Genomic DNA, 13,715 nt, shown 5'->3' with positions numbered 1-13,715 from the left:
TCTTGTATTTTATGTTCGCACTTTGTCTTTAAAACTTCTAATACTGATTTACTTATCCAGATGCATATTTAAGTTTTTGTTAATGTACAGTGTAGTGTTTTAACAAATAAGGCCAAACTAATACATAGATGTATTTATTTCTAATTGTGTTTTTATGTATGTACAGTTATTAGTATGTTTTTGAAACGCTAGTGGCTCTTGTATTTAGCCTTTCTAATTCTTATTTTAAAAAGTGATTAAGTTAATTCAAGCCTATTGAAGTGTGACTGCTGGTACGCTAACTAAATAAAAGCATCTTTTACACTTCAGACAAGATGCATTTTGTTTGTGTGAGATGAAGTAAGGCACTTGAGGTTTTTTTTGACATTTAGAAAGGGTAATACAAAATATTTCTTCTCTAAATAAATGAGGCTTTATTCCTCTCACCTCAATTAAAATACATGTGATACAAAAAAAAGCATATGGTCCTGTACAATGGTTAATTAATTCTTTTACCAAGGACGGTTTGCCTGAAATAGCCTTTTTAAAATGCCTTTGCTGACCTAGGAAATCCCTAAATCAATCCAAAAACATACATACAAATATTTAAAATACATGGAAAGAGTGCTGTACCTTTCTGTCAGACACCACGGTGAGTGAAGCTACATGAACAAGACATGGCATAAAACAATGATCATTAAAATAAATACAAACTGAACTGCAAATGCGTATCTAAAGATACACTTTGGGCAATATGAAATTCAAAAGAGTACAGATTAAAACATTGATAGTAAAAAAAAAACAAAAACAAAACATCATACTGTTGTCCCTGATACTACGGTTTGTGTTGTGCAAGATCTGCGAATCCAGTTCTAGTAAAGTGATTCAACGCGCTGAACCACACTCTGAGTTTTATTTCCCTACTGAATACTACACATAATGTTGGCAGTGCTCTGTGGTATCCTTAAGGACAAATACATAGAAGGCTTTCTCCTGCTTCTCACATCCGACAGTTTGTTAATAACTGAAAAGTTTGACCTTCCATTGGTCAACTGTTTCCATCTTAAGTGTTGGGTTCATCCATGAGGAACAGTCTCCCTGACGTTCCACCCACAGTCGTTTAGTCGTTTTCTACCCACGTCGATTCTAGACATGGCTCAGGTGGAGTTGGAGCTTTGCCTGGATGCACAACTTCCTGCAGAGGGCAGAGTGACACGCTGCTCATCCATTCGTTTGGCCTGTGAACGCATGATGAGACTGAAGAAGTCCTCATCTGGTACAGTGGGCCCACGAGCCGGGGGAGGTGGGGGGGCACAACGCTGGTCATCCAAACGGGAACCCTGATGTAGCAAAAGGAGGAGAGAGAAAGATGAAAACAAAGACAACATGTCTGAGATATGGCCAAACACCTGGGAATTCAGTATTTTCTGTGGATGTGGCCAGGTGCCTGTCAAATGCAGGGTGGTTGACAGCAAAAGAAAAAATAACCTGACTTTATTTTCTTTGTATTTATTTAGCTGAGGTGGCCTCCACAGCTAGAAAAACATAAATGAAATGAAACTTCATCTATGTCTTCATTAGCCTCAATGCTAAGCTTGCCCAGAAAACAACAAAAGCTACTCTCAGTGGCACAATAATATCATATTATATCATATTCTAAATATTCATATTAGAGCCAAATACCTACTGTAAGTGATCCTACAGTGGGCCCAGGGGTGAACCCCGGTCTCAAAAACAAATATACCCCAAACAACATTACAGAAGACACTGCCCTATTGTGTACGCTACTGAGCCTTTTTGCTCAAGCACTGATCATTCCGTAAGAACACAGGTATGACCCACCTGGCACTTGACAAGCATATCGAAGAAGTCGTCATCAGGCTCGGCATTGTCTGCGTTGGCCATCAGGTGGCTGAGCACCGCCTGGCTGCTGTGCTGGTTGAGCCTGAGGCCGGGCAAGCTTCCCCCTGCTGCCGCTGACTCCTCTAACCGCCGGCCTTGGGCACCTGAGACGTTCGCAGACTCGGACACAGCTACAGACGCAATATTGAGGATCAGAGAAGAGGCAGAAGAGGAGTTTTATACAAGTATGAAAATAAACTTCTGTAGGCTGAAATTTGTGTGTGTTTGTGCTCACATTTTCTGATGGCTCGGGGAGGCGTCTCCGGGCCACTGTTGAGTGACAGTCTGCTGCCCTTATCCTGTATTGAGCAGCGCTGATCATCCATACGGTTGCTCTGGAAACGGCTGAGCAGGTCAAAGAAGCCCTCATCTCCAAGCATGTCAGGGCTGACTCGCTAATGAAGAAGAAACAGACCAAAATGTAAACGGGTATGGCAATACAAGCGAAGGAACAATTAGGAGTCAACATAATATTACACAGATGACCAGCTATTACAGACTAAATGGGGTCTAGCCAAGAATGTGGTATTGGTTCAAAGCTCATTGTTCTGCATACCTTCTGCGGTCCCTGTGCAGGGGTCTGGCTGGTGTCCAGGGTGTTGCTGGTGTCTTGGAGGACTTTACTGGAGCCACCAGCCTTGTGTTTCTTCCCACGCAGACGGCTGACAAAGAACAGCTTGGAAGAGCTCTTAGTCAGGGAGGGTTTGGACTGTTTGGTCAGGATGTCACTGTTCCACTTCTGACCCTTTGACACACAAAAATGGCCAACATTAACATCACACACAATGGAAATTAAGGAAAAGGGCTGACAGGAAAAATACTAAGTAAGGAGAAGATATGAGTTCTAAGGAAAGTTGAGAAATGATGGAAAAATCTGGTCCAGGAACGAGGCCTGTCTTTCAAGTGGCAGTGAGGAAGCATAATGTGTGTGAGTGAAATATGAACTTCATATGCAACAAAAGCAGCTCTTACATTCATTTTGTCTGGAGTGAGTTTCATCAGCTCCAGATTCTCCATGCTGTGTCTCCTGCCTGTCCTGGGTCTCGCTCCTGAAACATATAACCACTGTTAATATCTGAAATACATACGTCACTGTCAAAGCACTGCTATTAAATCCTAATCCACCCCAGGGAGTGTGATTCAACAGTTTTCTGTACCATGCAGGTTGTAGTCTATCTCTTTGTTCTCGGACAGAGTGGAGTTATTTGTGCTATAGCTCAGACCCAGGACCATCTGGAGATCAGATACGTTCATACGAGCAGTCAGCTCCCCACTCCTGTCTCCAGTCTGGGGAAAAAAAGACAAAGATGGAAAGCTTCACCTTTGCATTGAAGGGTTTCTTTACCTGCTTTGTGGAATTTATAGAAAACTACAACTTTGCCACTGGTATCTGAAATCCCACACATACTTAGATATATATGGATGTACATAAACATGCATGCACTTCTAACATCCTAAGAATTATTTACTTGTAATTGAAATGCTAATTATTTTATGTACCAACCACAAAAAAATCACAAATATGCGATTATTAGAATATTATTTTTAGAGTATGTGTTAAGTGTGAAGTTAGAGGCTAGAATAAATGACATTCTACTGTAGGATGAGATGGAGAAGAAAATTTTTATTTCTATTTTGCATGTACCTCTTTGGAAATCTCCAGGTGTTTCTCAGCAAAGTGCATGGCCTGGTCATGGTTCCCCAGTGCAGTGTGAGCATTCCCTAGACTCCAACATGCACGGCCCTCCCCAATCCTGCAGCAAACACACATCCAGTTGCATGTATAGGGTATGGTCCAAATATGCAAAACATCTGTATGAAGGCCTCCTACAGTGAATGTGTGTGCTGTGTCATTTCCTAGATGACACGCTCAATCTCACACACTGCTGGAAATCATTGTAAATGATTGTCTGGGCCAGATGGCAAAAGAAAAGGGAATCTTTGGGTGGAGTAACAGATATTTTCATTCCAATTTAATATTTATTTGGGATCATATCTGGATACTGAAAGCAATTATAACTTGGTTTTCTGCTAACATCACGATTATGGTTTCTGATTTAGCAGAGAACCACTGGTGCCTTGTTCATAGGGACAACACCATCCTGAGATATAGCTCTCATCAGCAAAGAAGGGTCACTTACATTGAAGGTGATGACTCACACTGTTATTGTAGTAGTGATTAGTAAAGTAATTAGGCTCTCTGTACCTGTCGTTGAGGTCCTGGGCGATGATGAGGTGTTTGAGGTGGTAGTCTATGGCTCTCTCGTAGTCCTGGAGAAGTGTGTAGGTGTTACCCAAACTGTAGCAGGCCTGGGCCTCCACAGCTCGATCCTTTAGTTGTCTTGCCAACTGCAGTGTCCTCCTGCCATACAAACAAATGGGTTAAAAAACTGCAATGGAGCCTACATTCTCAACAGACAAGCACAGACTAGTAATATTTAATGCAGTATAGCATCTGGTCTAATATAATGAACAAAGAAAGACTTCACACCTTGGGGTGTGATTTTTTTCCACTCCTTCAGGTGCTTTTACAGTCATCACAGATTTGTTTTAAAAGCACCTTGGTATCTGAGAACTGAAACTAAACCCTCTGAGACTGGATGTGTTGCACTCCACTTGGAACTGCTCTGTTGTTGTCTCAGCTGGCCTGTGAGTTAGGGCAGGCAAACTTCATTAACAGGGGGCCTAATGGCGTGGGCTTACTTGTAATGCTCAGCTGCCACTTCAAATTCCCCTAGAAAGATGTAGGCATTCCCCAGGTTGCAGTAAGCCCGTCGCTCTGCTGACCGGTCACCAAACTCTTTGGCTATGAGCAGACGCTGAATGAAAAAATGAAAACATTCATAAGCATTTCAACATTTCTCTCATTACCTCTGCTAACAGTCACTGTGACAGAAGATATCGCTGAGTCATATGCTTATCAAGCTTTTCTATGGACACATGGAAAAAAGACTATGAATATCTTTTGATAAGGACAGAGTTTCAGGGTTACACCGCACCTGTTCATGAGAAGCCACAGCGCTGCGAAAGTTTCCCAACAAGTAGTGTGTGTTGCCAAGGTTACCGTATGTTCGGCCCTGGGCAGCCCGGTCTCCAAGCTCCTTTACTATAGCCAAGTTTGCCCTGGAAAACACAGATACAAGCAAATGTTCAGACACAACAAATTCTATAATACAAATATCTGCATAGAACTGAGTAGTGCTGAACAATTAATACTACAAAAATTGCAATATGGCCAAGTGCAATGTCCAAATAGCGGGAGCTGCATTTTTGACAAAGGTAAAATGTCTGACAAAACATTGTTGTAAAATGTTTTAGTATTAACATGCTGCAGAGACACCCCGGCCTACAAACTGTATTTCCCAGATGTAAGAAAACATGGTTGTATGGCACAGACCTCATTAATCACGCCATCATCTTAATAGCTTTTTCGCTGAATGTAAAAATTATAACACAAAAATTATCATTCAAACTAAAATTGTTAATTATATCGCAATAATTACTCAATCTGTAAAATGAACTGCAATTTGCCATATAGTCCAGTGTTGAAGTAGGCTATTATTAGTTTATACTTTATATTGCATGATTAATACTGTTGAAACATCCACACATTGTCACCAGCACCATATAGTGACTTACTCATAATACTCAGCTGCCTTCCTCAGTGCCAACATGACCTCCTCTGGGAAGTCCCCAGGCTCAGCTCCGCTCCAACAGATACTTTTGCCCTTGGCATGGTACACATTACCGAAGTTGTACAGCGCTCTCGCCTGACCCACCTAACACATATACAGGAAAAAAGCAAAGGCTTAATATGAATAATGTTTACTCAATAGGACATACAACATACCAACAAAGTTTAGCATCATTCTTAGCATCTTTTAGTCATGTGCTTGAACGCTGGTGCTTCACCTTGTCATTCATGTCCCTCGCTATGTCCAAGTGCCTCTGACAGCAAACCACTGCCTCATCAAACCGCCCGAGCACCTTGAACGTGTTGCCAAGGTTTCCACTGGCTTTCGCCTCCCCAAGCAGGTCACCAATTGTCCTAAGCAAGACATTGAATGAGTAGAATTCACAAAATGCAATCATCCTGGTTGAGAAAGGGCAAGATGTGCAATCTTGTGTAGGTCTAACCTGGTTAAGGTGAGGTCATGGTGGTGGAACTCCAGGGCCTTAGCGTAGTCGTGCAGGTGAAAATAGGCATTGCCCAGCTGGCTATAGATGGCACTCAGCACCTGCAGGTCCTCTGTGCCCACCTGAATGGCTGCCTCAAAGAAGGACACCCCAGCTCTGTAGTCGCCCACCTTACAGAGCCGCTCACCTTCCAGGGCCAGCTCCAGGCAGGACGCCTCCATCCTGCAGCAAATAAACAGAAACCTCTAATTAAAAAAACACTAATCACTCAAGTTTAAAGCTCAAACAAAAGCTTTAAACTTAAAGCTGGTTTGCGCGGGCTAAGTTCCAAGGTAAAAAAAAAATCAGCTTACTCACTTGCTGAGTAATTCCAAAGTAGCTAAAATAGAAATGTATACATCAAGGGGCAAAGCTGAAGAAACTGGAGAAAAAATAGAAAGTCTTTACTGTATTCTATAGCCAAACGACCAGGTTCCACTCACAACCGAGGAAGAAAAAAATCTCTTTCTAAGGATAGCTTTCAACAGGGAATATTGTTTAGCTACTTCCTTCCATGTTTAAAGAACAATAGCCCACACTGACTGGGGCTTGTTTGTTATGGTAAGCCTGAGTCGCACATCCTTTCAGCATGGCCCAGATGGTAAAGTGGGCTGTATACTCAAGTAACGCTTACAGCACAGAAATGTAATACAGCACTAATATTCACCATTCTCATCTTTACTGCAAACATATTAGGCTAGATTAAACACAAGAAATTGTTTGAATGAGTTATGTTGTAGCTCTAGACCACAGTGTAAATAGGCGTCATGAGATTATAAATGAGGTAAGAAGTAGTGTGCCAAAGTCCGGCCAGAGGGATTATCTATAGACGGATTAATTTCAGATTAAACAGCACATTTATTTACAGAAAAAACTCCTTGCCAACTTTTGTTTTTGTGCAAACCAACCAACTATTTTGTTGCGGAAAAGGACTGGCTTCACACAAAGTCTATTCATTTTGTTTACTTCAAGCTTTCCTCCTGAACCCACCCAGTGTTTTGTCTGGAAACTCTCAAAGAACAGGCTAGGAAGGCGTCAATCTGAGCAAACTCATTCAATGTGACTGGCTGGACAGTCTATGTTGTGCTAAAATGATAGAGACAAAGAACAGCCCCAACAAGGCAGCTTGTTTCTTCATTCAGCTAGCCTATAATTTCACAAACCACAGCAAACATGATGTGCTGAACAATTAGTAAAGCTCACAGAAAGCCTGAAATTAGAAGAGCTTTTATGATTACTACAACGTAACAACAGACAATACCATTTTAGCTAAGGCAAATACTAGCCTACCTGCGGGCTTTTCGGGTCTTAAAACAACAGCAGCACATGGCACGTTTGAGAGGCATCTACAGAGACTTCCACTGGGGAAACCTTCAGGGCTGTAACTCCTTCTCTGTCTCTGAGGCATCGAGAGATGGGCTTAAACCTAACGTACGACCCTATACTCAAAGAAGATGAAGATCGTGTCTGGTGTTCAATCGAATCTGAATACTGTTTTAAATGATAGGTCTCCTTTTCTGGTCAAATCTCTGGCCATTTTACGTCACAAATACATTTTTGCAAATCATATACTAAAGCTTTTAAGATAAAGGTTCTGATGTTGTTACGGTATTAACCACGGGGCAGCAAGGGACCTTCTGCATCAGCATTTTCTGAGATAATCTGCTTGCTGTTCTCACAAGCTCTTTCTTCTGACCTGGTCACCAGAGATTATAGGAGCAGAGTACACATCCCAGAGATAACAGAGCTGGGCAATGTTAAAGAGCTTTATTAGACGTGTCAGACACAAGTGGACAGTGTAATTTACGCTAATGGAATTACTTCATTGAGAATATCCACCCTGTTAATAGCTCCACCAAGTTGTGTGGCAATACTTGTGTGACAAAAAATAAAGCAAGCAGTGATGAATTTTTCAGTGGCTTCTTAAATATTGATGCTACCTAGAGCAGTTTTTTCTTGTGTTCAGCCAGTCACACCTGCTGCCGCTGCTGTTTACCTGGACAAGTGAGGACAGCTGGCTGATGCCTGTTAAGTCAATCACCTGTCTTTGGTCAACAAACTCATGAGGAGCACTGTGAAAAGCAACTCCCACTGACTCTATGCTCTCTAATTTAACTTTAGGACTTGTTTTTTCAAGTTCTCATTATGCCATCATTTCCTCAACCGAGCTCAACTAAATGGAAAAGGACCTTTTGTCATGTAATAAAAATGAAAAAGCATAAACGTATAAAAGCTTTTTCTTGTTTAATTATCATCTAATCAAGTCTATTTAAAGTAATGAGGCAATAAGGAAAAGGGAAAAAGGGGGAAACGGAGTCAGGCTACATTGTTTACAGCCATACCTTAAGTTTAGACATGGAAGATACTTACCTGTAGCGGACATGAAAGGACTGCTCCTCAGCTCGCATGTTAACCATTGAGCCAACGGTGTCCATTGAAGTGCATAATATAAGGGATAAACCCAGCTTATATCCAGAAAAAATTGTTGCGTTTAAAAAAAAAAAAAAAAAAGACTAAACAAGATTAAAAAAAAAAAGAGTTCCTAGGTTGAAGAGAGTTGGGCAGGAGAAGGAGCACCAAACTAAAGGTTACTCAAGTTTGTGAATGCCCCTTTACTGCATGTAGACGGGGGACGGTAACCCCTTGAGTGTAAGAGAGAGAGCTGCGGACGGAGTCTTGAGCGTCAGTCCTTACGGCTGCGTTCGTTTACTGTATGTTTTGCGTCACTGCCCCATGATCTCTCCTCAGCGGCCTTCTGTGAAGAGAGCACAAGATGCCGTATGTGAAGCCTCATTCTGGCCACGCGATGCCATGGCAACACCAACCAAACAGCAGCGTGCACAAGCAGGGCAGGCTGGGAGTGAAAGAGTGGGGTGGGGATGAATGGACTCAGTCACACATAAGCTGTCAGTCTAAGGCAGTGACTCAATTCATCCAGACTTCGAGGTGTATGTGTCCTCTATCTACAAGGTCAGCAAGCTAGAAATGCCTTGGGATGTACCCTAAGCATGCAGAGAAGCAAGGGGGAGATGGCTTCCAGAGGGTGAAAAATGTAAACCATAAGCAGTCATTGACAACAACCAACAACCAGCTGCATGATTCATGAAGAAAAAAATCACTAAATTAAGACAAAAAGAGGTGAAGTGGTCTGGGCAACACTAAATTAAGACAAAAAGAGGTGAAGTGGTCTGGGCAACAGTTGCAAGAACTTACAATGCATATGCAGTTTCCACCAAAGGCTAAGACAATGATAAGCAAGCTAAATGGATAAGACAGACTACACCATGGAAAGACCAACCACTGCGTCATTCCTACATGAGGTCATACTAATCACACCCACTTGTCCCCCAAGTTCAGCCACTTAGCCCCTCCCATCAGTGCACACAAAGTGACAAATGGAGCACACCAGAAATTTGCAAACTAGGTTAATTCTTTCAGCTGAAAAAGAATTCAACAATGTAGAGATGGTAAACAAGTAGAGGCTACTATTCTCCTTTGTGAGTTTATTTAGCAATGTTTCATTGGGTCTCTCTAATTCTCCTAATACATCTTTAGTAAGATACAGCTTAGTTAAAGGTATACTGAAACTTAGGAGTCTAAAGTACTATTGATCACACTGCATTTTAGATTTGATTCTAGATTACACATTGTGAATAACAATCACTGTTCTGCAGCAGTTTACACATTTTAATCCCAGCATATCAGATAACCTCACTAATATGCTCAATTACATTTCTATTTTGCTTTGCACCATCAGCAGCTAGATATAAGAAAATATGAGATACAATTTGGCAGCAAATGCCATAACTGTCCTCACAACAGACAGCATGAGGAACCCAGAACCTGTGTCAAGCTTTTAAAAACTGGAGTACTAATATAAAATTAGTGATGAGATCCCATTATCAAATGAACTTTGCTACTGGTTTTAAGTCAACATGGTGCCACATCAATAAGTCTGCTCTCCAGTACTTCATGAAAGCAGGCCAGATTCACTAAATCATCTCGGATTAAGACTTTCTAAAGAAGGCTGACTGATCAGGTTTTTCTTCTTGATGTGAATTATGAGAGTGTAAAACCAAGATCATTAGCATTGGCAGAAGAGCCACACAAGAGCTGAATACAAAAACAAAAACAAAAAACAAACAAACAAACAGCAGTAGCAACAAAAGCAATGAAGACAGAGATTTAAACCACAATACATTGTTTTTTGACAAACATGCAACAGCAGTGATGCTTTGTAGAATTTCTTTCCCTTCATCAGCTTGAAAATTTCTCCAACAGATTAAGACACAACAGATGCAAAAGATAAAGACTAAAATTTTGACTTAAGTGACCTTTAACCCTTAGATGCATACGTGGGGTCAAAAATGACCCCGGAGGTGGTTTTTTTTGCAATATCTTAGTCATTTTAAATTTTTATCATTTAATCTTCCATGTATTCCTCAAAGAGGTCGTCTTTGACATGAGGCCATTTGGATTTGTATCTAATTGTTATATTTTTTAAGTAATTGCATTTTTTATATCAATACCCCACTCTTCCATACGTGGGGTCAAAAATGACCCCAAGCATTTTCTATGGAATTTCAAGGGTTAACCCTAGGAACCTTTGATTTTTATCAACTGTGAATGTCAGGTATACATTCACTGTTGATCCACACATCTAATGCCAGCAGTCTCACCACCCTGAAGGTTATTTTTACACAGCAACATACATGTAAGTATTATCATCATTTTTATACCTCAGAATATATATATGATGACTGGAAGGTAACCCACGCCTACCAACATACATCACTGAAGCTATGGGAAAGTGTAGAATGACAAAAGCTGCAATCCAGCCACAGGAGAGAAGCAGACAGGGCCAGCAGAAGAGAAAGAGGTGTAAGATATGTCCAAGAAACAAAGATTGCAAAGCCAGCTATAGTGTTGGAAATGCAGTGACCCTGTGTGCAGCACTCACAGTCACAAACAAGTAGTTTGTAAAAGCTGCTCACAGTGAGAAGAGAGAAGACACATGTGTGTGTTACATATGTGTGGACATGCATAGACAGACAGACAGGCGGACAGACAAACAATGAATGTTGGCGTTTTGATAGCTGCATTGATAGCAATATTTTGATCAAATGAAAGAAGGTGATAAATCAGGGCCACTCAACTTAACATGGCTCAGGGGCCACTCAGCAAAATTCAGCTGTGTCCAAGGGCCACAAACTAAACATGTCTGTCCTATTTTGGACATTTAAACAATTATTTTGTCAAATGAATGAAACATACAGAAAACAGCTCCATTTCCATCCAAGGCCAAACCTCACTGAATAAAAGATTGTCATGCAATGATTAATGATGAAATGATCAGGTTACAACAAAATGAGGCTTTATTTCCAAAAATATTAGATAGAATCATAATATTTTTATTATGATAGTGGCGGGCTGCATAAAAATGACGTACGGGCTGCATGTGGCCCCTGGGCCATGGGTTGAGTAGCCCTGTGATTAATGAACATGTAAAACATGAAATTATTCTTGTGTTGACCAAAATATAATAAGAATCATTATTTTAAAACCAAAATCAAGAAATATTGCATTAAACACATTGTTTCTAATAGGGATCATTTTTGGATGTTTACTTTTTTTGACCTATTTAAAATATGTTTTTTGATAAAATGTTTATTAAAAGTGATAAATGGACATGTCAAACATGAAATAATTCTTTTGTTGACTAAAATACAATACAAATCATCATCTTTAACCAAAATGAAAGACATTTCTGAAGTTTACAGTGTAAAACCCATTCATTTCAATTGGGGTCATTTTTGACCCCACTCATGGAAGAGTGTAGGGTTTGGTGAGCCATGCATCTAAGGGTTAATATTCCAGAGCTGAACAGATGATACAGCAATAGCGGTAAGGATATGTGTGTGTGTGTGTGTGTGTGTGTGTGTGTGTGTGTGTTTGCATGCATATGCATTTGTCTCAGTGTCTCTCTGCTGCACAGATACGGTAAGTATCTGTGCATCATATCTGAAAAGCTCAGACCTGCAGCGTAAGCCATCAGTTAAACCAGCCATGACTGAAGTGCAGATCACACCCAAATAACACATTTTACTGAGATTGTAAATCTGCAATCTTGTATTTTGCCATAATCCATGCACAGTGCCGAAACAGAGAATCAGAGTCCACATCCATTTTAAATTCTAGTGTTTAAAGTTATCTATCTGAAAAGAATACAAAAATATCATGAGGCTTAAACTGTTGTGTTGCCCAGCATGTTATTCCTGCTAGTACAATATGTGAAAGTGAATGGCAATAATCCAAAATGAACCCAGCAGCCTGTTGCACCAGTTATGTGTAAAGCTATGGGGTTTTGTACAGTACATGTCCCTGCATATGTTTATAATCAGCCGTCAACGACTGCCAGTGTTCATGCAGCCTTTTCCAGTATTGTATGCCAAATGGGTGTGTTTCTGACAGTCACAAAGCTACAGTTTGTGTTAAGAAGTGTGTAAAGAGCTAAGTGATCCATGACTAAGGCCACACCAGTGGAAACAAGAGGTTAGCTTTTAATGACAACCTCAGAGGAGGTTATCACTGGCTCGTTCGGTCACAAACAGGATATGATTTCATCTTAAACACACGGTGTATATTATCTATTTTCTTTGTGACTACAGCCCATTGATGCACTGCAACGACCGCAGCATGTGAGAGCCAACTCAAAACATAGTAACACCAATCAGCATGACATCAGTGAACCAGCAAAGCCCTCACCAAAACACAAGAAAAAAAAACAAACAAACAAAAAAAAAAACAACATTGTATGATGATACTGACCGGTAAGCCTTCAATACAGGGACGGGATACCTGGGAAACCTGCAGGGAAAGTATTATGATCATGAATTGAACGTACATCTAGGAATTGGGAACAATACTAAGGAACACTTTGTTAGTTTATTTAGCATCCAAGCAAAATTAATTTTCAGCGAATTATTGTTTTAAGCTGATCGTGCTCTTAGGTTGGTACTGTCACAGCCTTCAGTATTACTCATAACATATAGCTAGTAGCTGTACTGATTACCCTAACTCAAGGTCACGATTTGTGGTGAACGGACTGGACACATCGCTGTTACGGTCTCTAAAGTTATGTCAATTGTATTAACAAAAAGAACAGAGCTTTCACTAACATTCCTTTGACAGAGGCGAGTGCTAACACAAGACTATTACAATGGGTATATTACTTTTGGATATTAAAAGTTTGCCCCACACAGTGACAACGACTGTATTTAGCTCGCTAACGTACAGTGATTCATATCTAGCTCGTTAGCTTGCTAGCTGCTAAACTTACGTTAGACGATCCAGTTCGAACAATGGTGGATTCTCTTCTTCTTTTCTTTACTTCCTGGCGGAATAATGACTTTGTTATACTTGTAAAAACGGTCGGCTGTGGGTTAAGTGTAGGTATACGTGTATTATAATTAGCCTATCTACATTATCCCTGCACTTTTCTACATTTAAAAGTTCTAGTTAAACTTCGAGGAGTAAGAAGAAAACCCTGCGACTGTACTCACTGTTTTCAGCCAAGTAGCCAATCAGGAGACGACATTCAAAGATAGCCACGCCCAAATAACAGTCACCCGGCCAATAGATTTGAATAGAATGGAGAG

The 13,715-nt window shown here is 40.6% G+C and overlaps 1 protein-coding gene across 4 annotated transcripts; it reads right to left on the bottom strand.

Moving 5' to 3' along the window:
• Positions 1-390: 390 nt before the first annotated feature.
• gpsm2 (G protein signaling modulator 2) lies at positions 391-13,615 on the bottom strand. Of its 4 annotated transcripts, XM_030073672.1 has the most exons (16): positions 13,397-13,615; positions 12,886-12,924; positions 8,428-8,812; positions 6,019-6,240; positions 5,794-5,929; positions 5,521-5,660; positions 4,881-5,004; positions 4,585-4,700; positions 4,088-4,243; positions 3,527-3,635; positions 3,039-3,168; positions 2,854-2,930; positions 2,438-2,626; positions 2,117-2,276; positions 1,822-2,012; positions 391-1,319 (listed from the first exon to the last, which is right to left on the bottom strand). In XM_030073672.1, the coding sequence occupies exons 3-16, from the start codon at positions 8,490-8,492 to the stop codon at positions 1,137-1,139; spliced, it is 1,998 nt and encodes a 665-aa protein (XP_029929532.1). In that variant the 5' UTR covers positions 8,493-8,812; positions 12,886-12,924; positions 13,397-13,615; the 3' UTR covers positions 391-1,136. The 4 variants fall into 4 exon arrangements, with proteins under 4 accessions (XP_029929532.1, XP_029929536.1, XP_029929534.1 ...); XM_030073676.1 differs by lacking the exon at positions 8,428-8,812; XM_030073674.1 differs by lacking the exons at positions 12,886-12,924; positions 13,397-13,615 and having other exon boundaries at positions 8,428-8,868.
• Between the last annotated feature and the right edge of the window lie 100 nt (positions 13,616-13,715).

This window comes from Myripristis murdjan, chromosome 17, assembly GCF_902150065.1.
Source record: "Myripristis murdjan chromosome 17, fMyrMur1.1, whole genome shotgun sequence".
Lineage (NCBI taxonomy): Eukaryota > Metazoa > Chordata > Actinopteri > Holocentriformes > Holocentridae > Myripristis > Myripristis murdjan.
This window is presented reverse-complemented; position numbering and strand designations above follow the sequence as displayed.